The 26,998-nt window shown below is 41.3% G+C and overlaps 3 protein-coding genes and 1 long non-coding RNA gene across 12 annotated transcripts in view; 2 read left to right on the top strand and 2 right to left on the bottom strand.

Annotated features, from left to right (window-relative positions):
- The first annotated feature begins 821 nt into the window (after window positions 1–821).
- LOC110493771 (TNF receptor-associated factor 5) lies at window positions 822–12,038 on the top strand. 4 transcript variants are annotated; one of them, XM_021568241.2, is made up of 9 exons: window positions 822–2,507; window positions 3,943–4,182; window positions 5,682–5,745; window positions 7,001–7,078; window positions 7,780–7,854; window positions 9,131–9,223; window positions 9,584–9,724; window positions 10,202–10,373; window positions 10,792–12,038. In XM_021568241.2, exons 1-9 carry the CDS (start codon window positions 2,440–2,442, stop codon window positions 11,391–11,393), a joined length of 1,533 nt encoding a protein of 510 aa, XP_021423916.2. In that variant the 5' UTR covers window positions 822–2,439; the 3' UTR covers window positions 11,394–12,038. The 4 variants fall into 4 exon arrangements, with proteins under 4 accessions (XP_021423916.2, XP_036805658.1, XP_036805659.1 ...); XM_021568242.2 differs by having other exon boundaries at window positions 2,408–2,507; window positions 3,889–4,182; XM_036949763.1 differs by lacking the exon at window positions 3,943–4,182.
- Window positions 12,039–12,461: 423 nt separating this feature from the next.
- Window positions 12,462–15,159, bottom strand: LOC110493772 (tripartite motif-containing protein 35). The gene has a single exon (XM_021568245.2). The coding sequence runs from the start codon at window positions 14,927–14,929 to the stop codon at window positions 13,574–13,576; it is 1,356 nt and encodes a 451-aa protein (XP_021423920.1). The 5' UTR covers window positions 14,930–15,159; the 3' UTR covers window positions 12,462–13,573.
- Window positions 15,160–16,827: 1,668 nt separating this feature from the next.
- On the top strand, window positions 16,828–22,068 carry LOC110493773. The gene is made up of 5 exons (XR_005036964.1): window positions 16,828–18,066; window positions 18,173–18,210; window positions 18,331–18,377; window positions 18,455–19,184; window positions 21,604–22,068. It is a non-coding gene; the product is annotated as an uncharacterized LOC110493773 (long non-coding RNA).
- Window positions 22,069–23,861: 1,793 nt separating this feature from the next.
- Window positions 23,862–26,998, bottom strand: part of LOC110493770 (serine/threonine-protein kinase MARK1) — an 80,963-nt gene continuing 77,826 nt past the window's right edge. For all 6 annotated transcript variants that reach the window (XM_036949757.1, XM_036949760.1, XM_036949759.1 and 3 more), the window contains one exon: window positions 23,862–26,344. In XM_036949757.1, the coding sequence (XP_036805652.1) occupies window positions 25,999–26,344 (346 nt within the window). In that variant the 3' untranslated portion in view covers window positions 23,862–25,998. The remainder of the gene's footprint in view (window positions 26,345–26,998) is intronic.

The following is a 26,998-nucleotide window of genomic DNA, read 5'->3' as shown; positions in this document are numbered from 1 at the left end:
CTTTCTCATGATGCCATATATTTTGAAGTGCACCAGTCCCTCCTGCATCAAAGCACCCGCACAACGTTATGTTGGCCAAACAGTTATAGTTTTGTTTCATCAGACCAGAGGACATTTCTCCAAAAAGTACGATCTTTGTCCCCATGTGCAGTTGCAAACCGTGGTCTGGCTTTTTTTATGGCGATTTTGGAGCAGTGGCTTCTTCCTTGCTGAGCGGCCTTTCAGGTTGTGTCGATATAGGACTCGTTTAACTGTGGATATAGATACTTTTGTACCTCTTTCCTCCAGCATCTTCACAAGGTCCTTTGCTGTTGTTCTGGGATTCATTTTCGCTTTTCGCACCAAACTACGTTCATCTCTAGGAGACAGAACGCGTCTCCATCCTGAGCGGTATGACGGCCGCGTGGTCCCATGGTGGTTATACTTGCGTACAATTGTTTGTACAGATGAATGTGGTACCTTCAGGCGTTTGGAAATTGCTCCCAAGGATGAACCAGACTTGTGGATGTCTATAATTTTTTGTCTGAGGTCTTGGCTGATTTCTTTAGCTTTTACCATCAAAGAGGCTCTGAGTTTGAAGGTAGACCTTGAAATACATCCATATGTACACCTCCAATTCATTCAAATGATGTCAATTAACCTATCAGAAGCTTCTAAAGCCATTACATAATTTTCTGGAATTTTCCAAGCTGTTTAAAGGCACAGTCAACTTAGTGTATGTAAACTTCTGACCCACTGGAATTGTGTGTGATACAGTGAATTATAAGTGAAATAATCTGTAAACAATTGTTGGAAAAATTACTTGTGTCATGTACAAAGTAGATGTCCTTACCGACTTGCCAAAAGTATAGTTTGTTAACAAGACATTTGTGGAGTGGTTGAAAAACGATATTTAATGACTCCAACCTAAGTGTATGTAAACTTCCGACTTCAACTGTACGTTCTCCAGAGATCCTGGTTGGATGATTTCCGGAACTTTGGGAACGTTTCTCAAATTTTGCCTAATCACTGCTAAGGAATGGAGGAAGAAATAGGCTAATTCACTACTGTACGTGGTGACAAGCTTATTAAAACATGTTGAAATGCAAGCCTAAATGACCATGAAACCACTCATTTACACTGACTCAATCTTTTCCCGTGGAAATAATGTGGCCAGAAGTAAGTATAATCATGAACATTGAGGACTTGCATTTTGCCGTAAAAAGACATGACATTCGCATGTTACCTACCGTATGTAGTGTTTACTAGGCTATTGGCTTGCCATTATTTCAGGCTCTCGTTGCACTTGCATTTCATTCAAGTGTCTTTCAAACATTTTAATTTCCATGTCCCTTCTCGCACATTTATTTGGTTTGTCTTTTGTCCTACTATATTTAAATTATTACTTTTTCCAGCCTGCTTAAATTTAAATGAATATTGCCCCAAAAAGATAGCATACTAGTGCAATCCCAAATATACATCTATAAATATAGCACATAAATAAATAAAAAATGTAATTGTTGCATAGTTTCCCTTATTGGATTTGTCTACTTTAGCCTAAATCATTTTTATCAGCATTGTTTCTGCTTGTTGATATGCCTAATTGACACTAGGCACAAACGTCAGTTCGTCTAGTTTTGATTTACATTTGGTTTATTAGTCTAAATGTGAATGCAACTTTAAATCAAATGTTACCATGCCATTGGATTTAGGTTAAAGGTTGGGTGGGGAAAAAATGCCCTTACGTTGACTTTTTGCAAATCCAATCAGTTTCACATTGATTCATCATGGCATAGATTTATATTGGTTTAAATTATGTGGAAACAACGTTGATTCAACCAGTTTTGCCAATGAGTCGATTTCGCCATGCATGTAAAAACATCCGCTGTGCTTCTTGGGGGTCTTGACTTATTAGGCCTAGGGTCTACATGATCCAATTATAGATTTGTTGTATTAAAAAGCATTATCAATGTGCTCAATATCTAAATGTATGCATGTTATTTTCGACCACATCACATTGCCATATGCTAAAACCTTTAATATAGCAGTATTATAAACACCACTCTGACGTTTGGGTTTGATTGAACTACTAGCTCCGTGAATTGTAGCCTATAGTTAAGTCAAATACATTGTGATAATTTAAGAAACTTCTCAAATTGTTTTCTCTCAATTTTCAGCAAATACCATTTTAAATCTATGGATGCATAAAAAGGGGACAATTTATTCAGCATCCTGTCCTCGAAACGCTTCAGGGAGGCTATGCATGGTGCAAACCATACATTTTATTTTACCGCGTTTTAGGATACGATCATTTTTCAAGGGTGTGAACTGTGAACACAACATTAGTGCCATTACATTCACTTCCTGACTCATTTTCCGCTCATATAAAATTGGCGGCACGCCGAGTTGTGACGTATAGCCTGGGCTACATGCTCCGTACAGTGCAGAAGATTTTGCCATATGAATGTGGATGTAAATTACAAAAGTACATTAAGAATATCGTCGCACATTCCGTTTTTAAAGACACGGTAAGAACGCACTGTATGCCTGCTCAGATCTTCAATGCAACAGTTGTTTATTTAGGCTCTGAAAACGAAAGCAACATATAATTTCAGTGTGACTTTTTGACTTAACAATATAAATACAGAACTCCCTTGGATTTTGTCTTCACATTTTTTTTTTTATAATCATGATGTTTTCATCTATTGGAATCCTAATGAATTGCGCTGTTCTTCAGCAGTGGGGATTCCCCAACAATGTAGTGCTACAAAGAGTGCATAATTCCGTCGCGTCTTTTTGTCTTTCTCAATATAACGTCAATTAATAGCCTACTCGTACTGTTAATGTAATACAACATAATCCATGTTTATCTTAATTGTCCATTGTCTCATTAAGGATTGGCCGCGCACCCTTAGCATGGGCTGCGAGGGGGTAGAATCGCTGGTTTCACCAGCACCAAGGCACTAGGCTAGGGGGATTTCTGAAAGGGAGATTCTGATGAGACAATGCACCGACCACCCACGGTCATTATTGGGTGCTTATTGAGTACCATAGGAATATTTGCATGATTTAATACTAAACATGTTCGATACCTGCACCAGAGTTGGCTAGATGGAAACGAATACCTTTCTGAACATCCCGACAAGCATGACTGTAGCTAGGGTCTGAGTTTTAGTGAGGTCTAGAACCCCCCCCCCCCCCCCCCCCCTTCTCATTTCAATATATGTTCAGACAAGTGAAAAAATGCTAACATAGCCACTACACCTTAACTCACATCAACTCAGCATCGGAATTGAAAACTATACATTTATATGTACAGAAGGATCTGTTGGCAGTAATAGTATTTTATTAACAAAAGGTCAACAAATATGTTTGCTTTACAGATTTTCTGCAGTTTTACAGCCAATTTCCTGCAAGTCTACACTTTTTGGCATGACTTATGCCATGCTTATATGATGAGTTAGAGTGACTACCAGAATTATTGAGGGCCCCTTGGAGGTCAGGACCCCTGGGCACATGCTTTGCGTTCCGGGTCGGTATTTCAGCCGTGAAAGTTTAGCTGGCTAGACTAACAACTAATTTACCAATCTATGTTTAACTGTCATGTTCTAATTGAGTGACTGTCAGTCAGTGACAATGTATTTATTTTGTATTCAAAAGAATGACAGTGGTCCAGACCTCTGTGTCCTCATATGTAGCTACGGCCCTGGTTATAAGTCCATGTGAATAGGGGATTTGACTTATAAACCCCTACCCCTATTTACTAAACACTTTCATGCACAAATGTTTGGCCTATATTTCATTATGGAGTGCTTTCAATGGGATTTTCTGAATGTCAGTCATGCAGGTATTCAGTCAATTGCAGGACTCCTGGAATAGGACCTTTTAATGTTAACAGAATCTTTGTAGATGTACATTTGCATAGGTCTACAAACTGTCCAACATCTACCGCACACCTGTCAGTCGACAGGCTGCCATGGCAACAAAGGAGAGTGACCCGAGTGGATCCGGAGGAATCTCCAGGCAGAATTCGGGAGTGGGGGGACAATGGGAATCGGACTTGACTGCGGTGCAGCACAGTTTGAAGTTTGTGAAGAACCTGGAAGAGCACTATGTTTGTCCCACCTGTAAAGGAGTTGTTCTCAACCCACACCAAACCAGCTGCGGACACATCTCCTGCTACCGCTGCATCCAAGGGCTCCTGTAAGAACAGTAGTGATAAAAAAAAACAGCCATTTACTGCATGTTATGTGTTCATATACACAGTGAGATTTTTGGGGGGTGGTATGACTTTGGGTCAATTCCATTTCAATTCCAGGAGTTGAATCGAAATTCTATTTGTTATTTGAAAATGGTCCTTTCTCCGCTGAAGATTGTATTATTGTTTTTTAAGTTAATTTCCTAGAGCTGACTGAAATCGAACTGGAATCAGCCCTATGACGAATTACCAGCCCTCAATTGTGCAAATATAACTGGTCTGGTGTCAGACCAGCACAATTTAAAGTGGAAGTTCAGGATTTTAGCATTTGAAGTGGTGTCGTGTGGCTCAGTTGGTAGAGCATAGCACTTCCAACGCGAGGGTTGTGTATTCAATTCCCATGGGGAACCAGTATGAAAATGTATGCAGTCGCTCTGGATAACAGTGTCTGCTAAATGACTTTACATGTAAGGGAAGTGGTTCCTCACCCTGAAATGAGTCCATGGGCCAGGATAAATGAATCCATGGTTTGGTTCTTCTTTAAACAGCTACTGGAAACTTCAGCTAATTTTAGTCACCACAAGATTGGAAACGGAGCGTTTATTTTTATAGCCACATCACCATCAACATCAAACCAGATATGGAGTTGATTTGTAGTTGATTTCGGGTGAATCAGCTTTTAAATATCTATATATTTTAAATGCTCAAGTTAGCTGAAGTTTGCAGTGGCCGTTTAATCTGCACTCGGGGCAGAGGTATAGAAGAAGCCCATGCAGTCCATGTCCAGGCAGTCGCACATGTCCTTGCCCAGGCCAGCAGCCAGCTTTGGTACACTTTGCTCTTCGCCCCCGTGGTTGGGTTGATTTGATTAGGATCTATTTTTAGCTCACCATGGGCTAGTCTTCCAAGAGTCCTTAAAGTATCAATATGTAACTTTTTGCGCAATCTGACCAAATGTACATAGAAATGAGAGATATAGATCTGTCATCCTCATTGAAAGAAAGTTTAATTAGCGGTAGAACTTTTACAAGTTTCGTTTCTGCATCTTTTACTTTCGGTTCTGTAGACCAGCAAACAGCTGAATATACAATATTTTTGGTTATTAAAAATATAATTCACAGCGTTTTACATGGTACAATGATTCTCTACACTATACATTGCTTATTTTGTCAAACTGAAATTAGGCGAACTATTAGAACCAGGAAATGTAAAACATACAGGAATGTGGAAAAACTACAAAAGCAAAGTTAAAAACAAACAGATCCACATTCCTATTACGAGTTACACCTGCCAAGAGGCATGTACACATATTCATTTAAATGCAACTTTACATATTACAATAATCTCTTACACATTCTAATTGTTCAAGAGGCTTTGTGAGTTAATGAAGTTGTACAATTCTGAATGTACTCTTTTAGCCCATTGAGCTAAAGGGCTGTTAGTTGATACTGTAGGTAGCATATGTCAGCAATCATATTGAAATGTGATGCTCTCTTTTGTGCAGGGAAAACTCCCCAGCCACCACCTCGGCCTGTCTTTTGGACAGAGGTTTGATCAGATCTGATGAGGTGAGATTAAGAAACCATCGGTTCATTTGTGAAGTAAAAAGCTAAATATATGAAGAAATACTTTAGGCGTACTTTATTCAGAATTACTTTTGCAGAGTACAGAGGCATGTCAGTTTGAGTCATTGCAGTGTTCCAATACAGGCTGCAGTGAGTTCTTGCAACGCAAGGATTTGCAGGAGCACCTCAGAATCAGCTGCTCCTATCGTATGGAGCGCTGTCACTACTGCACGCATTCTTACACATGCTGCCAACTCGAGGTGAATGCCAGAGAAATTGACAGTTTTATAACATAGTCTGTTTTAATTTGATCTTCAATTTGTTTACTCGTGCAAAGGTCAGGGTTGAAGTTTTATGATATGAGGACTTTCGATTTGCCATTGTACCCTGCGGTTTATTTGGGATCTTCTAAAATGGTTGAACTGTCCTCAGGCTCAACATGGTATTTTTACTCTGTTACGAAAAACACAACTAGCCTACTGATTTTGCTGCACCCGCTATGTCTAGCGGTCTTAGGCCTAGTTAGGTGTTAGGTGGTGTGTAACCTGATTTAAGATGTGCGTATTACGGTATGTAAGAAATCACTGTATTCACCTAGGTGTTGAATGCATGTACCCGGGACACCGCTACATTAACTTAGGTCTAAGGCCAGCTCCGACTTGACCTCTTGGTCAGCCAGTCCAAGCAATTATTATTTGTTCAGATGGTGACAAAATAAATATGTACAAACAAACAAAAGGGTGGCCGAGTGGCTTCTGGCCTCCTCTCTTTCTCTCTGAGTGACAATCACTTTAATTGGCTGCACCTGATGTGTTTTTCAAGGCTTAGCTCACCATCTAGACCCGGTTGCTGCCACCTGGGAATGGAGTGTGGAAGTGTATCCTGGAAATGTGTTTCCTAACTCTGTGCTAACTCTTTGCTACCCCCCATATCACAAGTCATATTAAGGAAGTGGATTGTCCTTCAACTGTGTTTCCCCCTCTAACCCTTGTATTACATTTAGCCAAATATTTTTTTTGACATAGTCTGGGAATTACATACAGTAATTCTCCCAACAGGTGGCGCAATTGGCTTGAATAGATGTTTGAATTCCTCACCCTTACTGCAGTCTCTTTAACAGTTCACACAACTACAATAAGTGCCTTTGACAACACTTGAATGAAGCTCTTTTCAGTCTATTATGATATGATACTGTAAGTCTTAAAGAAGGAAAATCCTCCTTAATAATCACTTATTATTTCTGTTCGGACACCACCAGGAACATGAGAGGTATACATGCCCAGAGGTTGAAATCAAGTGCCCCAACAAATGCTCCCAGATGATTAAAAGATGCATGGTAAATATTCAGATATTACCAAAATATTTGTTTTATTTGCTAAATGTATTGTTTGAAGATACTCATTTATTGTTTGAAGAAAGATTTTCTATATACCTTGACATTTTGCAACAACCAAATACACTGATTGTACAAAACATTAAGAACACCTGCTCTTTCCATGACAGACTGACCAGGTGAATCCAGGGGAAAGCTATAATCCCTTATTGATGTCACTTGTTAAATCCACTTCAATCAGTGTAGATGAAAGAGAGGAGACAGGTTAAAGAAGGATTTTTAAGACATGGCTTGTGTATGTGTGCCATTCAGAATGCGATTGGGCAAGACAAAATATTTGAAGTGCCTTTGAACGGGGTATGGTAGTAGGTGCCAGGCACACACGTTCAACACCATGTGGAGCCCCGACGAATTGAGTGCAAAAGTTGCAGCCTGCAACTCAACGTTAGAAAGGTGATCCTAATGTTTTGTACACTCAGTGTATAATACACTGTGCAGGAGTTTGTAAAACTGTATGAGTGTGATAGAACTAATTTGGTTCCTGTTTCTACCTCTCACCCAATCTCCCTTCTCTCTCATGTATCCTTCTCCGTCTGACTTCTCTTCTCCCCTCTCTCCTTTTCACCTTTTTATACCCTCCCCTCACTTTCCCTCTCTGACTAACAACCTCTTTGCTTGTAATGTACTCTCCCTCTATCACACAGCTTGAAGACCATGCTGACCAGTGTCCTGAGGTGAAGACGGACTGTGTTTATAAGAAATATGGCTGCTCTGTCCGGGTTGGTGGACATATTCTCTGTGCTTTGGAATCCAATTCTACGCCCAAGGAAATCTAGTTTTAGTCAGACAATCTCAAAGTCGCAATGATTGCATTATCTCAATGAGTCAAAGTCCTTATGCGACCCTCTTGGGTGGGTAGTGGCTGACACAGATGCCATGTGGTGATAAAACAATGGCCTTGTAACAATTTAATACAATAAGAACTGTCTATACGGTCTTAAGAATGTCTGTATGAAAGCGTCAGAATGAACAAAAATATAAACGCAACATCAACAATTTGAATGATTTTACTGAGTTTACAATTCATATAAGGAAATCAATCAATTTAAATAAATGAATTAGGCCCTAATCTAAGGATTTCACATGACTGGGCAGGGGAGCAGACATCGGTCGGCATGGGAGGTCATAGGCCCACCCACTTGGGAGCCAGGCCCAGCCAATCAGATTGAGTTTATCCCCACAAAAGGGCTTTATTACAGACAGAAATATTCCTCAGTTCCATCAGCTGTCCGGGTGGCTGGTCTCAGATGATCCCGCACGTAAAGAAGCCGGATGTGGAGGTCCTGTGCTGGCATGGTTACACGTGGTCTGAGGTTGGGAGGCCGATTGGACGTACTGCCAAATTCTCTAAAACAATGTCGGAGGTGGCTTATGGTAGAGAAATTAACATTAAATTCTCTGGCAATAGTTCTGTTGGACATTCCTGCAGTCAGCATGCCAATTGCACACTCCCTCAACTTGAGACACCTGTGGCATTGTGTTATGTGACAAAACTGCACATTTTAGAGTGGCATTTTTATTGTCCCCAGAACAAGGTGCACCTGTGTAATGATCATGCTGTTTAATCAATTTCTTGATATGCCACACCTGAATGGAGTTGGATAGATTATTTTGGCAAAGGAGAAATGCTCACTAACAGGGATGTAAAGACATTTTTCACAACATTTGAGAGAAATAAGCTTTTTGTGCATATGGAACATTTCTGGGATCTTTTATTTCAGCTCATGAAGCATGAGACCAACACTTTACATGTTGCGTTTATACTTTTGTTCAGTAATAGTAATGTGTGTTTATATGAGCTAGTCCTATACATTACAACCAAAAGATACAGATATTAATTTGTCTTGGTTCAACAACAACCCATCGGGTAATGTCAAAACAGTATGTATGAAAAGTGTTATAATTTGTATGTCATTGTTTGGCATGTCATTCTTAAACATGTCTAGGCAGTTCTATTGCCATACAACTAATTGTTATTTCTCTCTGTGTGGACAGGAGAGGAGAGCCCAAGTTAAAGTTCACGAGGAAACCGCTCTCAATCACCACATCCTCCTGGTTCTGGGGAGCAACACCAAGCTGGAGACACAGGTAGGACCAATCACTACCCAGAACTTTTCTGTTTATGGACCAGGGTACATTCAGAATGAAGAAAGCGTAGCAAATGTTTAGTTGGTGCTGTTTTGAACGAGCAAGTTAAACAGTCATCATAAGGACAATGCACGGTCAAAAAACATTCAAAAGGGCCAAATCCTAACTTGAGGTTTGCAAACGGAACACACACTTATGTCCTTTCCTTTGGAGACTTGCGCCAAGCATGAGTTTCCTGCACACATCTCAAGTTAGGATTCAGCCCTTATAGTGCCTAGATCAGTGTGCCAAAGGGCAAGTTGTACCTAGAGCCAGTGCGGTGGCAACGGTTGAACTTTGACCATTCCTCTGACCTGCCAGATGGAAATCCTCCAGCAGGAGGTGCTGCTGAGGCACAAGGAGCTCCAAGAGAGGAGCCGCCAGGTCAGCGGTCTGGAGGAGGGGGTCCGCCCGCTGGCCCAGCTGGTCAGCCGATGTGACAACACCCTGTCTGCAGTACAGGTAAGAAGCAGGACAGGTAAGAAGCAGTACTGTAACATGTAACCAATATAACACCCAGAAGTCTGGTTGATCTAGCGGTAATGCTGGAGAATCCAGCATGTCTACAGTGTAGGAATGAATCTGGCCTACTGCCCTTTGACACAACCTCTCTCCATCGTTTCCCATCTTCTCTCTGTTCAATAAAATCTAAAAAGACTTTAAAAAAGTAAGAAACACTGCTGTTACTGCATATGAAACCAAAGCAGGAATAATTAATACACACTGCACTTAATAGAATCCATTGGTCATAGGAATCGTTAAAACGTTAAGATTCTCATAAGAGGAGAGACTACCTTGATTGTGTTTATTAAGGCATGCAACAGAAAACGTTTTAAAACATTAAACATTCTGTTTGGTGCCTAATGATTATGAACACTACCCAGGTAAATAGCAGTACTGTAAATAAAGTGTTACGGTTTTCTGGACGTCCCTGTACAGGGCTCTCTGGAGGACCAGAGGGACCACATCTCCAGCGTCCAGCTCCAGCTCGAGGAGCTGTCCAGTGTGTTTGGCCCTGGTGTGGCCCGGGAAGAACTGGGCCAAATCAGAGCGTCCCTGGATGCCCTCAGACAGCAGGTGTCCGTCACGGAGGGGCTCAAAGACCACCTGGGTGAGTGGAGGGGGTCATGAGTGGTCTGAGTGAACTAAAGGTGGATTGGAGATCATTATAATGGTTTACACCGACAGTAAGCCCATGATGTATGAAAAGTGGGTCTTGGGAAATGTAACTGCCACTGGGTTATTTGAATTATGGTTAAACTGCCTCTATCTTTGGCAGCATATTCCACAGAATTCAAGTAACTCAGTAGTTACCAACCCCGGGTTACTGGAAAGATAAGAAATAAGCTAAAGTCTCCCAAGGCTTGTAACAGATTATGGAAAGACTCAAGACTGTGTTAGGCCAATGATCTTAAGTATCTAAGGCTTGTAAGTGATTATGAGCAAATAATGAACATTGTACTGACATTTACAATCACCAGTAGATAAATTAAAGTATAAAAAATTCCATCGCCCATCTTTTCCGCCAGGGGAGTTGAAGGAGACTTACATGCGCCATTCGCGCCTCCTCAGCATCCACACGGCGCAGCTGGAGTGCAACGAGGAGCACTTCAGAGAGCTCGAGTCCACCTCGTACGACGGCAAGCTCATCTGGAAGCTCCGCGACTACCGCAAGAAGAAGGAGGCCGGGGCACGAGGCCAGGGACCGTGCCTAAGCAGCGTACCCTTCCACACGGGCCGCTGTGGCTACAAAATGGCCGCCAGGGCCTACCTGAACGGCGACGGGGCAGGCCGGGACACCCACCTGTCTCTCTACGTGGTCCTCATGAGGGGCGACTTCGACCCCCTCCTGCCCTGGCCCTTCAGACAGCCTGTGTCATTGTCAGTGCTGGATCAGAGCGGCACCAACAACCACCTAACTATGAGTTTCAAACCCGACCCGGAAAACACTAGCTTCCACCGGCCCGGCTCGGCCGCTGCAAACGCCAGCGCCCCCACCAACGTGGCCTCTGGTTTCCAGTGCTTTGCCTCGCATGCCCAGCTAGAGACGCCCAAGAACGCCATCTACGTGAGAGACGATACGCTCTTTGTTAAGGTCAAAGTGGACACGAGCGGTTTGGAGGACTTGTAGAGGGGCCTTAAAGAACTGGTTTGAGATCATTTCAAAAACAGTTAGCTAATGTTACAAAGCTCAGTGCAGGCCAATGCCTCAGCTGTACTCCAAATTGAGCAAAGTAAGCTTTCAGAAATAGTGTCAGCAAGTCCATGCAGTTTTCTCCCAGATACTTAAATGATAAAGCAATACAGAAATTGCAGTGAAGTAATTACATTTTGTATTTCTTTAGCCTTGTCTGCAGACTGCTTGTATGTGCTCACTGAGGATTCAAGTGTTAATGCTGCCCAAAGATATTATATTGAATAATATTTTCGGGATTAAAGTCCTACAATCAGAGAGCACGCGATCTATTAATTAATGACAACTCAGGGATTTTAATGGACAGCTGTTAAAAAGTTATTCATGTAATTAGCATACACTTTATAATACATTTACTGAATAAGCCAATATACAGTACATGTTGAACGTTTATTTAAATTCTTATGAATTTAGAAATTGAAATGTTAAAAGTTTTTTAAAAGAATGCTTATTCCTGAAAGTTATTATAAAGTGTTACCATTGAATGAATTGTGACATGCGTTTTTTCTTCAATTTTGTGGTACATGCATAACAACAATTATGTGCATCACATGTGATATCCAGTCAGTAAATATGTAGACTGTGGTTGTGGGATAACATTACTTTTTGTTGGGGAACAATCTTTAGCAACATTTTCCTACGTACTGTATCTTATGACTGTACAGTATGTGTTAACGGTAAAGCAACATTATGTGGGCTTTCATGTAAAACATTATGGGATACCAATGCATAACAAAGGATACTTCAGATACAGGTATGCATTATACATTTCTATGGGAATGCAGTGGTCTTTTGAGTAAATACTGAAATACCAAGACTGGGATTCAATCCGAGGCACGTTATAGAGCAGCGCACTAAGCGAAAGAAAATGAATGTGATCTATGCGAAATAAATTGCCTTTTAAATGGTGCATTGCCGGCTGTCTAGTGTGCTGCTCCATTATGGAATCCCAGCCTTAAATAAGGGAAGAGTAACAACACACATTAATGGACCACAACAACCCTATTTATGAATCCATGGTGCTAGTTTATTCAAAAAGACGACACATTTCGACCGTAGTCTTGTCAAAATGACACTTTCTTTTTGCAGCCATGTCATTCTGTCTGACTGCAGAAACACGTGGTTCCACTTTAAAGAAGGCAAATATATAAACATGTATGTAAACCCCTTACATCTCATACAGAAAGTTCAGCACAGCAGATTGGAACATTTGGGGGGGGAAAAACGATGACAGGCACATCCAGTAACTTTCAACAGGTGCTGGAAGTCAAAGTAAATGTTTAGCAAAAGGTACAAGTAGACATGGCACACAGATCTTGTGGTTTACTAAAACAAAGTGTTGAACTATCAACATATACCTAATAAACTTAAAAGTTGCAGTTGCTACATCAAATTTGGAATTATATTGTAAGGGATATTTACCTGTTGATTCTTGAAGAATATAACTTATAAATGCCATGAACTTTTAGTTGAACTGTCGTACCCCATCAGAACCCAAAATATAAGCTTTTATATGGGTTCTGATTGGGTACGACAGTTTATCTAAGCTCATGGCATTTATACGTTATATTCTTCAAGAATCAACATGTATATATATCACGAATATAGAAGTCTGCCAATGTTTTGTTATCTTGGATGATCTGTCCTTGCATCCGTAGCTCTGTCTATTGAGTGGTTAAATTTCTCCAGGGAGACTGCTTTGTTATTGTTTCAGCTGTGGACTTCCCCTTTAAAGGGAGAGTTGAAACTAATGATAGATTCCCTTATCTTTTAAGCAGTCTACAGACAACGTCAGACAGCAATCCTGATTTGGTTTAGTTTCGCTGGCCACTGTCTCCAAATGCTAACTTTTTAGCATTTGTCACCCAACACCAATTATATATCCCGTATATTAGCATCTTAAAGTATAACTTAATTGATCTACATTAGGAATTTCAGACACTTTAGGATGATTTGGACATGAAACGTGCACAATTATTAAACTACAACAATATTTGAAATGTAACAGGGCAGACATCTTATACAGAACAATAATAGTTTGGGATGGTTTACAGAAAAGTCGTATAAGCCTGTCAGAGAAGATTGGATCGATACACCCACGAACACTCGCACATACCTCATTGATTTGATTTTACTGTCACAGACACCTCTGATGGGCAGATATGTATATCACGGTTGATGGCGTCTTTCATCTTCCAAACAGAGATGTATGGGTAGACCGTCTCAGTAAACCTATGTTTATGAGTGTAGATGTGTGTATTGTCTTTGGGGTCATAGAAAGCCACTTCCCCCCTGTCGTAGTTCAGCTGAACTCTGATCCTCTGGGGTATCCTCTTCAGAGTGAGCGTTTTACCAGCTCCATTTGTATACTTGCGCCCCCTTTTCAGTATAGCCCAGATTCCGTATTCTGGTGACGCAAGAAGATCTTCTCCCTTCCGATCGACGGACTCTGCAGCCACGCCTAGATTCCACTCAGGTTGGTCGCCCACCTCCACCTCCCAGCTATGCTCTGAACCCTTCATAAAGCCTGTGGAGCCAATGACCTTTGCCCACCGCGTGAACCGCTCTGGGTTGTCCGGAAAATGCTGCTTCTCTACGGCTGTGTGTCGCACGCTGGTGAGGTCATCAGACAAAGTCATAGTAGAGGGAGCCGTGTTGGGGTCCAAAATTATGGGCGAGTGTTTGACTATCGCCTGCATCTGCTCCCAGACTTGGAACTGCAGGTTTCCCAGGTGTTTGGCGATGTCGATCAGCGCTCCGGAGACGAGCTGTGGATCCGGAAGATCAAGTTGGGCTCTTCTCTGCTTGTAATTCACAAGGAAGTTTTCACTGCCTTTGTTCAGGTCCTCTTTCACAGCCTTAATGGCATTTGTGAGAGAGGAGATCTGCTCATCAATACTGTCCATGCCTTTCTCAATTAACATTCCCTTTTCTTTCTCCTCCTCCCTCAGAGCAGCCAGTCTGGCATCCTCTTCCTCTCTCAGGAACTGGTGGAGCTTCACAAACTCTTCCCTGATCCTCCTCGTTGTGTCCACCTCCTGGTCCTTGGTGTGCTGAGTCATGCTATTGTAGCTCTCTCGGGCATTTATACATTTCTCCAGCTTTTCTTCCAGACGTGTTAAGTCAGATCTCAGGTCGTCCTCAGGTCGTCCACTCACCGATTTCCCCTCTTCCCTTCTTTTTTTCTGTGTTGATTCCTCTTCTGGAAGATCTCTCTTTAAAGACATAGCAAGTTTGTTACGGTTCATGTTGCTTAGGATCATGATTGTGACGTTCACAGCTCCCTCATCGCAGTAGGTCTCCACCATCCTATCCACAGTGGCATGCCTTGTGACATTCTCCAGATGAGCCTTTGAAATGTTAGGAAAATCTTTCAGATTGCTATTGCACAGCTCCCAGTTAAATCTCTCCATCTCTTTGTTGTTCAGTTTCTCCAGAATGGTCAGCAACAATTCAGAGACAGATGCTGCCATTGTAGAACACTAGATACACTGCACTAGGTAGTGAAACGTACAACTTTGTTTAACTTTCACATTTAACAGTTGCCCTTGGAAGTCACAGTTTTGGATGTTCTCTCTTAATACTCCTTTTGTTTCTACCAATAATTCCTGTGTTGCTTTTTCAGTCAGATGGAGAGAGAGTGAAGATTACAAGCAGCCCTAAACAAATTTCACAGAGTTTTAGGAGGAGTTTTTTTTTCTTTTTTTTTTCTGGGTGTTGACAGGAAACCGTTAGATTGTGTGTGTGTGAACTGTGTGATAGGTCTATCAAACTCCCTGCTGTTGGCTGATTGCCCAGAAGCAGCTGACCTTGTCATGGTGCACATCCAGTGTAGTCTTTGCGGTTGTGTACACACACGTACATGTTCACAGACCTCATGCATTTCTTGTAAATGGTCTGACTTCCTTTCAGACGTTATAACAAATATATGGACAACAGGTATAACAAATGTAAATATAAGGGGGATCTGTAAGAGACTATTTAGTGACATCCAATCTGTTTCTGCTATACTGTATCGTAGCTTTCCATTATTGTGATTATAAAGACAATGTTAACTATTTTGCTAGAGCTCATATCATCTGTGCAGAATTGACCATAACAAACTAACAATGGGTCTCATATCTACTTGTAGCATCCTGACATTGTGGGTAGTCTGGATTTGTTAGTGGAAAGATGGGAACAGTGGTACACCAGGTGTCCTTGGAAGTGCTAGTATAAGTACTGTGTCAGTGGTTAGCTGGTGTCACCTGGGGGACAACATAAGATACTGTAGGAATGTTCTCCATATGTTATTATAGTCATTTAGTGGTTCATTAATTTAAAACGGTACATCTCTCCAGGTACATCTCAAACAGACTGTGGATTTCTTATGCTCCTCACGAACTAACGGTCAGAAAATAAATTAGATTAATTTCATTGTCTTTTCCACTTCTACACAATAACGTTTTGGCAAGTCAATTAAGTTCATTTATAGAGACCAGAGAGCACAGAAATTCTACTTTGCGGAGATAAGGACTGAGAGCTCCATTCAACAACAAACAGCAAGTAAAACCGGGATTAAATTCAAGGTGCGTTGTAGAGCAGTGCACTGGACATTCAACAACAAACAGGAAGTAAAACCGGGATTCAGTCCAAGGTGCGTTGTAGAGCAGTGCACTGGACATTCAACAACAAACAGGAAGTAAAACCGGGATTAAGTCCAAGGTACGTTGTAGAGCAGTGCACTGGACATTCAACAACAAACAGGAAGTAAAACCGGGATTCAGTCCAAGGTGCGTTGTAGAGCAGTGCACTGGACATTCAACAACAAACAGCAAGTAAAACCGGGATTCAGTCCAAGGTGCGTTGTAGAGCAGTGCACTGGACATTCGACAAAGCGCATTTTAAAGGTATTTTCCCCGACATACACAGATATCGCATTCGAATAACTGTTGAATTTCAGCTGGAATCCGTGTAGCGAAACAGAACGTAAAATGGGTGGTTGTATTTTTAAATGTTTTTATTTAACCTTAATTTAACTAGGCAAGTCAGTTAATAACAAATTCTTATTTTCAATGACGGCCTAGGAACAGTGGGTTAACTGCCTTGTTCAGGGGCAGAATGACAGATTTTACCATGTCAGCTCGGGATTCAATCTTGCAACCTTTTCTGTTACTAGTCCAATACTCTAACCAGTAGGCTACCTGCCGACCCAGGTTAGCATTTGCGTCCCTCGCGTTTGCAACAATGAAAAACTGTTGTTACACATCATCCATGTTTTTTTTGCTTATAATGAACTGTTTATCAATGATGAAACATAATGCAAGTCATTTATAGCGCAAAATCCATATTTTGTAGGCCAAGGCTGCAGTTCCGAAGGTAACCACCCTGTCCCGCCCCTGTCAGCTCCCCTGGAAACCTCTTCCCCTGAGCTGAAGATCCAAATCATGTGTTTCTTCACCTTTACTTTACACACCAATATTTGTAGTCACCCTCCCCTTGCATTTCATGAAGGGAGGGTGACCTGTGAAATGTCAATGCGGCATCTGGATGCCAACCATTTGATCTCAATCAATTTCATGGGAAGACACATTAGATCTTCTTGAATTATGTACAGTGTTGTTTCGAAGTTCAGTGTTTAATTTGAATTATGTACAGGGAGCGAATTTTAGAGCAGATGGTGTTTTGCCTAGTGGCGCGCTGTTGAGCTTTGACCACGAGAGAAAAATGCTACCATTCTCACAATCATCCTACATCTCATAAGAAATGAGGTGGTGTTTTTTGTCTTGCAGTGACGTTATACCATGCTATTATTTTCAGTTCTGTTATATAGAATACTATCATTATGTGATCTTGCTGACACAGATTCAGTCTTGATTTAACTTAAACAAGCATCATTCTCCATTTATAACAGAAATTTGCCGAAGTAGCCTTTTCTTCGGGGCTACTATACTAGTAAAGCAGAGACAGTCTGTAAAAAGAGAGAATCCCACACATGCGCAGAAGCTTTGGATTTAGTTGTCGGAAAATGGTTCTAGAGAATTCGGATCTGCAGCCACTCTGTATTTTGAAACTTCTCTTAATGGATTCAAGGGTACAATCCTTGATTCTGTTTAATCCCCCCCCCCCCCCCCAGCTAAATGGCAGCTCTGCTTTTTGGTTTGCTAAAAAGCTGCTGAAGGACGTGACTGAAGAAATGTAATAAGTGGGTAACATTCATTGAAATTACCATTGAACAGCTGTACATATTGCAGATTTCACCTTTAAAAATTTTTTGACACTTTCTTTAGAAATATATGAAATGTACCAGTGATCAGTTGGATGAACACCCATCCACCAACATGCTAGCAGTGCTAATTTACATTAAGTTATAAAAAGACTGATATTGTTAGGGCCACGCAACAGGAACCGGCGACCATCGCACCACTTTGTAAAGATGAGCATGTCAGGTGGGACTTGGACAGTCAAAACTGGGGATGACGAGACGACACTGCTATTCTTAGCTCTTTTGTTTAGTGTTGAGAGAAGAGTTGGGACCCTACTATCACTACCACCCTATAACCAGGCCACGAACTCCAGACTGCCAGCCACCAAAGTAGTTCTCATTATTACGAGATGTGGAAGATCAAACGTAAGTGGCGCCACCATTTTGTGGCATGCATGCTCTTTCACATTCAGTCAAAACGAAAATAACAAAATGACTGCATATGGCAAGTTGTTTTTCCCTACACACACAGGCTACAGTTCAGCATGGCTGAGAGACATTTCCAGCCAGGTAACTAATAGAACTTGGTAGAACTCACACCTTAAATTCCTTTGCGTTACGATTTTGATTAGAGATGAACAATATAAAATGCCACTGTACTGCATTCCTGATGTAAAACTTCTCTTACAGCCCCCATCACGTACGCTTTGGAAGCAAAGTACAGGCCCTATATTGAGGTAATTTTGCGAAACATTTTGATCCAATATAATTCACTGCATAGCAGGGACTGATGTTCTATATTCCTACTGTGCAGGGTAACTAAGGAATAAGCTATGTGGATGGAAGCCATCGCAGCCTTGAAATGTTTTCAAACATCTGGTCGGACAACAAGGCCAGCATCGTGTTCACTAGGCACCGGATGGAACACAATGGACTGAAACAGGTAGGGATTTCCTGGCCTTGCCCCAGGAAATTCCAGACTGACCTGGAATTTGAATTGAATTAAATGGAATGTACAGGGAGCGAGAACTGAATGAAAATGCAATTTGTGGAATTGACACCAACCCTTGTACAGTGTGATACTTTATCCTCAACTGCAATTAAAACAACATGTAATTGAGCTCATTAACTCCATCAGTTTAAGTTGATATATGTTTTAGGCTTTTAGTTTACATTTTCAGAATAAGAATATCTGGGCTGCTATCAATTAACAATCTTGAGGACACCAAGCAAAAGCAATCAATGCCCATCCATGCTTCTTCTCACACAGTAGTTTGAAGTAACATTGCAATGGTACGAATGGTAAGAAAGAGGATATACTAATTCAGTGGTGCACAGCATCCCTGCACAAACCAATCAGACCTATAGCATGATTGATTGACACTTCTCCGTTCAGCTCTGGACTAATTGGCAGAGGAGTTGCAGGGAAGCTGTACTCAAGGGCCGAACTGTCACATGAAAAAGAAGACAAGGGAGTGACCGTGGGAGCCCCTTCCCTTTCCCAATGGGGTGGCCTGTGACTGGCCTGACACCAGAGCTGTATGGTCAGTGCTGCTCTTTAAGTGCCTGCCAGTGTTCCCTTCTTTACAACCTAAACAATTTATTGTGTGTGTTGTGTTTGCCTTTTTATGCAGAAAGATTATTTGTGCAATGAAAAATATCTAAATATAATTTATTATTATGTTCCACACGTTAGTGTGGTAATAACAACTGCTCTAGGGTCTTTTTTGCCCTTTCGTCCACAATAGTTGTAAACTGTATGGAGAGGTAAAAAAAACTGCCTGTTTTTGCATAACACAACTAACGTTGTGGAGAAGTGAAGCAGTGCACTCTTCTTGTAAGTATAGGAGTAAATCCTCGTGAATATCTGTTTAAATAAACCCTGTAGTATTGAAATCACGATAACGAAAAACCAAGAAATACAACGGTGTCAACGAACCCAGCTGATTCTGTAGCTCGACCCAGGTACTGTAGTTAATCAATATTACAAACATTTTACACAACAGTACAACCAAAAGTTAGATGGTGCCTTTACACTATGGTCATTCTAGACAGATTGAAGCTTTATGTTTCCAGCAAAACAGCAGCACGCCACTTGTTTTATTATACGGCTGAGGGACGAGGCTATATGGAACTGCGCTCACATTCATAGACAGCGCTCTAGATGCAAGGACTGGCCCTGTCACTCCATTGAACTTTGATACTGCTGTGACCATTACCACTCTGCAGGATTAGTAAAAACGGGACCCTGGTGGTATGGGTAAACATTGACGACCACCTCAGATTGGTGACCACGCGAGATGACGCCTACATCGCAGAGGCCTTCGAATGTACAGTGGGGCAAAAAAGTATTTAGTCAGCCACCAATTGTGCAAGTTCTCCCACTTAAAAAGATGAGAGAGGCCTGTCATTTTCATCATAGGTACACTTCAACAGTGACAGGCGAAATGAGAAAAAAAAATCCAGAAAATCACATTGTAGAATTTTGACAGAGTTTTTGACAATTGGCATTGGTGAAAAACTTATATAGGTCATGAATCATTCTAGATATTCTGATGAGTATAACTTTAGGTGTAATATACACCATTTATATAAAAGCATGTGGACACCCCTTTCAAATTAGTGGATTCGGCTATTTCAGCCACACCCGTTGCTGACAGGTGCAAAAAATCGGGCACACCGCCATGCAATCTCCATAGACAAACATTGCCAGGAGAATGGGCTTACTAAAGAGTTCAGTGACTTTCAACGTGGCACCGTCATAATATAGCACCTGTCCAACATGTCAGTTAGTCAAATTTCTTCCCTGCTAGAGCTGCCCCGGTCAACTGTTAGTGCTGTTATTGTTAAGTGGAAACATCTAGGAGCAACAACGGCTCAGCCGCAAAGTGGTAGGCCACACAAGCTCACAGAACGGAACCGCAGTGCTGAAGCGCATAGCGTGTAAAAATCGCCTGTCCTCGGTTGCGATACTCACTACTGAGTTCCAAATTGCCTCTACAAGCAATGTCAGCACAATAAATGTTAGTCGGGAGCTTCATGAAATGTGCTTCCATGGCCAAGCAGCCACACACAAGCCTATGGTCACCATGCGCAATGCCAAACGTCGGCTGGAGTGGTGTAAAGCTTGCCGCCATTGGACTCTAGAGCAGTGGAAACCCGTTCTCTAGAGTGATGAATCACGCTTCACCATCTGGCAGCCCGACAGACGGATGTGTTTGACGGATGCCAGGAGAACGCTACCTGCCCCAATGCATAGTGCCAACTGTAAAGTTTGGTGGAGCAGGAATAATAGTCTGGGGCTGTTTTTCATGGTTCGGACTAGGCCCCTTAGTTCCAGTGAAGGGAAATCTTAACGCTACAGCATACAATGCCATTCTAGACGACTCTGAAAGCCATGTCCTGTTTCAGCATGACAATGCTCCCATGCTCAAAGCGAGATCCATACAGAAATGGTTTATCGAGATCTGTGTGAAAGAACTTTACTGGCCTGCACAGAGCCCTGGCCATTGAACGCCTTTGGGATTAACTGGAACGCTGACTGCGAGCCAGGCCTAATCACCCACATCAGTGCCCGACTTCACTAATGCTTTTGTGGGTGATTGGAAGCAAGTCCCCGCAGCAATGTTCCAACATCTAGTGGAAAACCTTTCCAGGAGAGTGGTGGCTGTTATAGCAGCAAAGGGGGGACCAACTCCATATTAATGACCATGATTTTGGAATAAAATGTTTGACAAACAGGTGTCCACATACTTTTGGTCATATATTGTATAATGTGTATGTATAAAATGTGTGTATATAGTATCTATATATGATAAGCTAGTTACTTGAAAAATATATTTATTTTACTAGGATACAAAAATATATACTGTTATAATTTCCTCCAAATTTACAAGGAAGTTGTTGCATACCGTACTTTAATATGGTCAAATTAACTGAAGAGTCTTACCTCTTACTCCTTAGACTGCAGTGAGGTGTATAACATCAGTAATGCCCAGACAATTGGCTTGGACAAGGTGGGGTTCACGTAGCTAGTGGTGGACGAGGTCAAGCTGCACATCCGCATGGAGAAGAGGTTAGAGGGGGAAGAGAAAATCGATGATCTGGTGCCTTTACTGAAGTAAAGCTGAGGAAGATGGGAAGAAAAGGGACTCCTGTCCTATTCAACACAAACTTCACATTTTAGTAGTTTGACTGGTAGCGTGCTATCATAATACTGTACGGGGCTTTTACGAGAATGACATCGGTATTTCTAAAAACCAACAATATTATAACAGCTATGTTAATGTTGATTGTACTATGTGTTCTAATTAAATTAACACTATGACACACAGTTGAAGTTTACATATACTTAGGTTAGAGTCATTAAAACTAGTTTTTCAACCACTCCACAAATTTCTTGTTAACAAACTATTGTTTTGGCAAGTCGGTTAGGACATCTACATTGTGCGTGACACGTCCTTTTTCCAACAATTGTTTACAGATTATTTAAATTATAATTCACTGTATCACAATTCCGTTGGGTCAGAAGTTTTCATACACTAAGTTGACAGTCTTTAAACAGCTTAGAAAATTCCAAATAATGATGTCATGGCTTTAGAGGCTTCTAATAGGCTAATTTACATTATTTGAGTCAATTGGAGGTGTTCCTGTGGATGTATTTCAAGGCCTACCTTAAACTCAGTGCCTCTTTGCTTTACATCATGGGAACATCAAAATAAATCAGCCAAGACCTCAGAATTATTTTTTTTGACCTCCACAAGTCTGGTTCATCATTGGTAGCAATTTCCAAACGCCTGAAGGTACCACGTTCATCTGTACAAACAATAGTACGCAAGTATAAACACCATTGGACCACCAAGCCGTCATACCGCTCAGGAAGGAGACGCATTCTGTCTCCTAGAGATGAACGTACTGGGGTGCAAAACATGTAAATCAATCCCAGAACAACAGCAAATTACCTTGTGAAGATGCTGGAGAAAACAGGTACAAAAGTATCTATATCCACTGTAAAACAAGTCCTATATCGACAGAACCTGAAAGGCCGCTCAGCAAGGAAGAAGCCACTGCTCCAAAACTGCCATAAAAAAGCCAAACTATGGTTTGCGACTGCACATGGGGACAAAGATCGTACTTTTTGGAGAAATGTCCTCTGGTCTGATGAAACAAAAATAGAACTGTTTGGCCATAATGACCATTGTTATGTGGGGTGCTTTGCTGCAGGAGGGACTGGTGCACTTCACAAAATAGATGGCATCACGAGGAAAGAAAATGTGGATATATTGAAGCAACGTCTCAAGACATCAGTCAGGAAGTTAAAGCTTGGTTGCAAATGAGTCTTCCAAATGGACAAACCCCAAGCATACTTCCAAAGTTGTGGCAAAATGGCTTAAGGACAAGAACGTTAAGGTATTGGAGTGGCCATCACAAAGCCCTGACCTCAATCCCATAGATAACTTGTGGGCAGAACTGAAAAAGTGTGTGCGAGGCAAACAGGCCTACAAACCTGACTCAGTTACACCAGCTCTGTCAGGCGTAATGGGCCAAAATACACCAAACGTATTGTGGGAAGGTTGGTGAAGGCTACCTGAAACATTTGACCCAAGTTAAACAATTTAAAGGCAATGCTGCCAAATACTAATTGAGTGTACGTAAACTTCTGACACACTGGGAATGTGATGAAATAAATAAAAGCTGAAATAAATAATTCTCTACTATTATTCTGACATTTTACATTCTTAAAGTGGTGATACTAACTGACCTAAGACAGAGCATTTATACTAAGATGAAATGTCAGGAATTGTGAAAAACTGAGTTTAAATGTATTTGGCTAAGGTGTATGTAAACTTCAGACTTCAACTGTAGGTACAAAGACTTATAGAATAAATATTGCATACCAAAGTTAAATACTTTTCAAAAGTTCATGCTTATGTGCTGTATATAAAAACTATTTTACTTAAGAAAATATTTTTGCATAATTTCAACTGTGTTTGCTTTCAGTATGAAGTTTGGCATGGCCATACACATTAGGATAACCCACCATCTACAGAGCAATACATGTTTCTATACAAATTACAAAGCTCTTTCCATAATGTATCATTCCTCCATGTTACTCAAAGTTTATGCTAAACTGATTGGCTGTGAAGCCATGGTTTCTCAGACAAAATTAAATAGTACATACTGGTAAAAAAAAAAAAGAACAAATGACACCAGACATTTGCTTGAGACTCCTTTCAAGTAAGCTTTAATATTGTGCACGAGAGACTGAATCTGGATGACTCGAGCTTTCCTCGCAGGTAGGAGGGGTTTATGTGGGGGGAGGGGTTAATGGAGATGAAAGGGGCGAGGCATAATCGTTTATATTTCTTTAACACTTGCTGCTTCTCCTCTACACTTGATCTGCTAAGGCAACACAATAGACATCCTCTCTGGAAGTTGTACCGTTAACAATTAGGAATATGCATTTTTCTTCCATGTGCACTATAAGTCAACGTGCGGTAGCCCCCTCCAACCCTCTCTGCTCCCATAATGCCACAGAAAGTCAGCGGTGGAGATGTCTCGCTCAGCTTCCAGAAGGGCTCACAGCTTAACCTTATTTTCATTGATTTCTTTTTGTTGACCACTCGCCTTTGCTTTTTTCCTTCTATTGTGCCTTTTGAAATGAGGAAATAAAATGTCTGGATTCTGTTTCCACTCTCTTTGTTGTGTTAAAGGGTGCGGTCTAGGCCCATCTCTCATCTTTACAGTAATACAACATGGAATACCATTGCACAGTTGACCCTCATTACTTTTCATACAAAATAACGAGTAGAAACGTACCAGCACTAGTGGTTATTGTACATACTCATCGCAATCACTAATTACAAAGGGGAAAAACCTAAAATAAAAACATATGTGAAACTAGTTATATACTATTTTTCTTCTCGTACAGGTGAATGCCTCAGAAATACCAAGCAGCACATTAAAAAGGCATAATGTGGTGGAATAAATACAATATATTTTGCAAGAAAAAAAAATGGAGCACAAAACAAGTCAGACAGGTGTCGCACAGTAACTATCAATTAACTGCAGTTTAGAAGGGAGTAAGAGAAACAGAGATATAGTCACTAGTGAGGTCAAACTGCTTGGGCATCACTTTGCGTGAACCTTTCAACCTTTGGGCAGTTTCAAGCGGAACATGTCACTTCCTGACCTAGAATGGTGCCGGTGCATTTATGCTACTAAAAGTCCATGAATAGTGTTTTGAATGAGTAGCTTTGGCCCAATATTTGTTAGAAGAGCATTTGATTATGAATCGAGTGCAACGCCAGTGACATTTACGATACCGTGTTCAAGACTGCATAAAGCGGACTTTATGAGAGCGGGCTTATAATTGAGTGCAACTGAAAAATGTGTGGTCCTGTCAGTCTACGCTGTATATTTGGGTTCTCAAAGGTAATAAAAAGACACAACATAAGATCCCTTATGTAAATTCTATGCAATAAACAGAACATTTTAAAACTGCAGTGCTAACGTCATCATTCAGCTACGCTACTTGAAGGAGGATTGTGAGAATGGCCAAAATAGTGCATTATAGGAGGAATGATTTGATTAGGGCTTTGGGATGTGTAGAGTTTTGCTTTTCAACACAGATCACGTCATTTGATCCCTCCTGTATTAGGAAAGGAACCTATTGTCTGTGAAAAGTAAAAAATAAGCTTGTTTTTTTCTTTTCCTTGTGAGAATAAAAAATGTTTTTTTTTTTCTTTCCCTAAACATTAAACTTCAGTGGAGGCAAACAATCTACAAATGTCAACAATAGAAGGAAAGAGAACTCCAAATGAAAAGAAAAGAAAAAACACAGTATGACACATTTAAACACACTTTCTGTACAGCAACTCAAGACTATACAATACCTGCAGACATTATGCTGAAGAGTCCTGTTTTATACAACTCTATGAACAATACAACTCAAAACATTCTCTATTTTACTGTACATGTGGAAAAAGTAGCTTTGCAGTCTGTTCTTCCAACCCCCTTTAAAATGGTAGTTTAGCAATGGAATTGAAATTTTGCGGCCCATTGATACAAATGTTTTCATATTATTGCAATGGTCAGTTCTCACCTCTCGTTATTAACAACAATTTTGGAATACAGGGGTTTGCCTTGGGGAGGGAAAATGGAAGTATATTTTCTCTATGTGTCGTTTCAACCAAGCAATACGGCAGTAGCCTCGAATAGCAGTAAACTCTCTTGGGCCCGACACTTGGAGCGCCCCGCAAACTCAAGGAACACCAGGATTATGTCCTCTGCCCCCTCCATTTACAATGTCATATGTTAATTCTCTTTAGTTTGTTTAGTCTTCCCAAAAGTCACTTTTCACAGCTTGAGCTCGTTAGCCACTTTGGACGCGATATTCTTGAAGGCGATGGACGTGCCTGAGATCCGCTTGAAGCGCACACCGTTGAGTGAGAGGCGTGGCAGCTTGCACACCTCCATCTCCCATTGGACCAGGCTGTCCTGGCGGGCGTCGCCGTGCACGCAGAAGAGCATGAAGCGCTCGCGCTGCTCGTAGTCGCAGTTGTTTGCGTCCAGGACCTTCCGGATCTCGCGCATCATGTCGCCGGGCTCCATGGACGAGGTGGTCTTCATGCTCCAGGTGAAGCGCAGTGAACGGGGTTTGGAGTCCCGGGAACCGTCCTCCTTGGGTTCCCCTGATGCGCTCCTGGAGAGGAACAGAACACGGACAATAGCGTTAATTGAATAGGAGATAAGTAGGTAGACGCAAAAGCAAACATGTTGGTGAGGTGCTGACCCAATTATTATAATAATTTTTTTGACATTTCCTTTTTAAAGAGTCATGTGACTCGGAGTATATAGAGTGTGCGTCAAAGGGCAACACACAGAACTTGTACAACCCATGTGTTCAAGACCCCACTGTAAAACGGACAACTGAATGACAGTCAAATATATGTTATTCAAAAGATTGCGCGCCGTGTAACACACACTCAGAACAGACACTTCTAGACAGCTTAAACACACAAAATGTTCCCACCGAGGTCTAGCAAGAGCATGGTATTCAGGGTCACGCCACTTAGGCACAAACACCACCACTGTGTGACTGAGGGCATGGGGACAAAGTACACACATAACACAACAACAAAGAACAGCACAACAAGTACCGGTACGATAACAACAATGAACTAGTCATTTAAGGAGACGTATAGCCACACCTAGAATTAGTCCTTCCGTCATCACAGTGCTAACTATACTCCACAACATGGAACAAGAATGAACCGGTGGACATTGGCTTTCGATCCCGGGACTAGTAGTGACCCTCATTGACATGCCATGCTTTTATTTCGAGGTTGTTGTTACT

The sequence above is a fragment of the Oncorhynchus mykiss genome, chromosome 17 (assembly GCF_013265735.2).
Source record: "Oncorhynchus mykiss isolate Arlee chromosome 17, USDA_OmykA_1.1, whole genome shotgun sequence".
Taxonomy (NCBI): Eukaryota; Metazoa; Chordata; class Actinopteri; order Salmoniformes; family Salmonidae; genus Oncorhynchus; species Oncorhynchus mykiss.
Note: the sequence above shows the minus strand (reverse complement) of the source record. Positions and strands in the feature narration are given on the sequence as shown.